This window comes from Zea mays, chromosome 1 (genome assembly GCF_902167145.1).
Source record: "Zea mays cultivar B73 chromosome 1, Zm-B73-REFERENCE-NAM-5.0, whole genome shotgun sequence".
Taxonomy (NCBI): domain Eukaryota; kingdom Viridiplantae; phylum Streptophyta; class Magnoliopsida; order Poales; family Poaceae; genus Zea; species Zea mays.
In genome coordinates this window covers 11,559,730-11,562,295 of record NC_050096.1, presented here as the reverse complement: position 1 = coordinate 11,562,295, position 2,566 = coordinate 11,559,730, and the positions used below count along the sequence as shown (strand labels likewise).

Genomic DNA, 2,566 nt, shown 5'->3' with positions numbered 1-2,566 from the left:
GGCACGCACAAGCGCACAGCCACGGTGAGCAGAGAAGAAACGCATCCACAGAAGGGACAAACGTCCGGAGCGGATTCCACATTCCAGTCTCGGTCTCGGTCCATGGGCGCGGGAAAGGGAGGAGACGGCGGCGAGGCGGCGCCCGAGGCCGCGCAGCCCGTCGTGCTGAAGATGAAACTGCATTGCGCCGGCTGCGCGCACAAGGTCAAGAAGGCCATCAAGCGCGTTCCCGGTACGTGCTGTCGCGGTGTGGTTCTGTGTAATAATTCCCTTTGCTTCTCCCTTCGTCTGATTCGCCGGTTCTTCGCAGGTGTGGACTCCATCGTCACAGACGTCGCGGCGAACACGGTCGTCGTGGTGGGGACGGCCGACGCGGGCGCGCTCAAGGCGCGGCTCGAGGCCAAGACCAACAAGCCCGTGGAGATCGTCTCCGCCGGCGGCGCCCCCAAGAAGCCTCCCGCCGCGGAGCCCAAGCAGGACGCCGGCGCCGGCGTCGGTGAGAAGAAGGGGGTCAAAAGCGCGAGCCCCAACGAGGAGGAGAAAGAGAAGGGGAAGAAGCAACAGGCGGAGGAGAAAGAGAGAGAGAAAGAGAAGGGGAAGAAGCAGCAGGTCGGTACGCGGCAGGCAATGCCGCCCACGCAACCCAACTACTCTTCTGACCCGCAGCAGCAGCAACAACTAAAAAACGCCTCCTCTGCTTTTGGTTCTCCACAGGTGGAGTCGGTGCTGCTCAAGATCCGCCTGCACTGCGACGGCTGCGCCGACCGCATCAGGCGACGCATCGGCAAGATCAAAGGTGAGCGGAAATTCTGTTGGGTCGTTGTGTGTCCCTCTCACATGTACAAGAACTCGCACCCTGTTTTTTTTCTTTCTTTTCCGTTAATTCCGCTGCGCTGCGCGGCTTCAGAACTGACGATTTTGGGTTTGGTGTTGGTCGGTGCAGGCGTCAAGGATGTGGTGCTGGAGGCCAATGCCAAGGACGAGGTGGAGGTCACGGGCACCATGGACATACCGAACATGGTCTCCTACCTCAAGGAGAAGCTCAACCGCGACGTGGAGGCCGTGGCGCTGCCCGTAAGGAAAGAGGGCGGCGGCAGCGAGGGCGAGGGTGAGGGCAAGGACGACAAGAAGCACAGCGGCGGCGGCGGCGGCAAGGACAAGGTCGCCGCCGGGGCAGCCGGCGACGACAGGATGGACAAGGGCAAAGGGATCGAGGCGTCGGCGGCGGGTCCGTCAACGGCGGCCGCCGCAGCGTACATGTCTGCGCCGGCGGGGGCGAGCACGTACCACGTGGCTCCGCCGCACGGGTACGTTGCGTATGAGCAGGCCCCGCCTCCCGCTAGCTACTATCCCTACCCGTACTACGGCTACGGCAGTGGCGATGGCATGGGCCACGCCAACCCCTCCTACTACCAGCCGCAGCCGCAGCCGCAGCCCGACGGGAACCAGCAGCCGCAGGTGGCGTACCCGCCATACCCGTACCAATTCGACATGGCGCCGGCGCCGCAGCTCTTCAGCGACGAGAACCCCAACGCTTGCTCCGTGATGTGACGCCGCCGCCGGTGCGTGTCCTTGTTGCGTTCCGTCGGCGAGCTCACTGATCCGCCGTCAGCTTTAACCTTAGCCATCCGGCCGAGAAAGAAGAACTCGACCTGTACATATCGTCAATGAGGAATCAGCCTTAGTCCAGAGCCCTAGGATTATTTTCCTGATGAAATTTTGCTTCATTTGTTTAATCATTTTGTTCTCACCTCCTCCTGATGCGATCAGCGCTTTGTTCTACTCCCCACTGGTATGGTAGAAATCTGCGACTGCGTCCTGTCAGGACATGTACAAAGGGGTCTGTTGACCCCGTCTGCATGATGTCAGTTCTGTAAAAAAAATCGCCAACGGCAGGAAACGGAGCCTCCGTCGTCTTGTGAGGGACTCCGAAAATTAAGGGCCTAAAACTTAGCAGATTTATTATAGGTTTATGATCTTTTACAACACATGTTAATATGTCACTACCGAATACATCTACTTTGCTTTAGTGCTTTAGTCGTCACTACGGAATACATCTACTTTGCTCTAGTGCTTTAGTCACTCGGCAAATCCAATAAAATATTTGGTAAACTATTTTGTCGACTGTGATTTACGACAAAGAATTCTCGACAAACTGTATATCGACAAGGCTTTTTTGCGGAGTAATTATTTCTGTCTTCTATGCTCTGTGCACAGGATGCGTTATCTACATGATGAGCTATCTGATGTCATCGTTTTGAATGCTTCTAAGTTCTGAAAGTTTCTGTTTGTTACCTGGTGAGCTACCTGAACGCTTCTGGAGTAGGTACCTACCTGCTGAGCTATCTGCCGTTCCCCCAGTTTAAATATGTGCGTTACCTGGTCAGTTACCTGACGAGTTGATCCGAAAGTTTCTGTGTGAACATGTGGAAAACGAGTAACACGTTCGTTCATGTTTGTTTATATATCCTGCTGCCATTTTTTTTTCCTGGTAACAAAATGCACGTCTCCTCATGTGAACTGCAGCACTAGCCACTAGCTAGCTAGTGTGTTTGGAACTTTGGAT

At 55.9% G+C, this 2,566-nt stretch overlaps 1 protein-coding gene across 1 annotated transcript; it reads left to right on the top strand.

Annotated features, from left to right (window-relative positions):
• On the top strand, nucleotides 1–1,695 carry LOC100284705 (metal ion binding protein). Its single transcript, NM_001157600.2, has 4 exons — nucleotides 1–232; nucleotides 311–609; nucleotides 715–796; nucleotides 944–1,695. The coding sequence occupies exons 1-4, from the start codon at nucleotides 103–105 to the stop codon at nucleotides 1,549–1,551; spliced, it is 1,119 nt and encodes a 372-aa protein (NP_001151072.2). The 5' UTR covers nucleotides 1–102; the 3' UTR covers nucleotides 1,552–1,695.
• The last annotated feature ends 871 nt before the right edge of the window (nucleotides 1,696–2,566 follow it).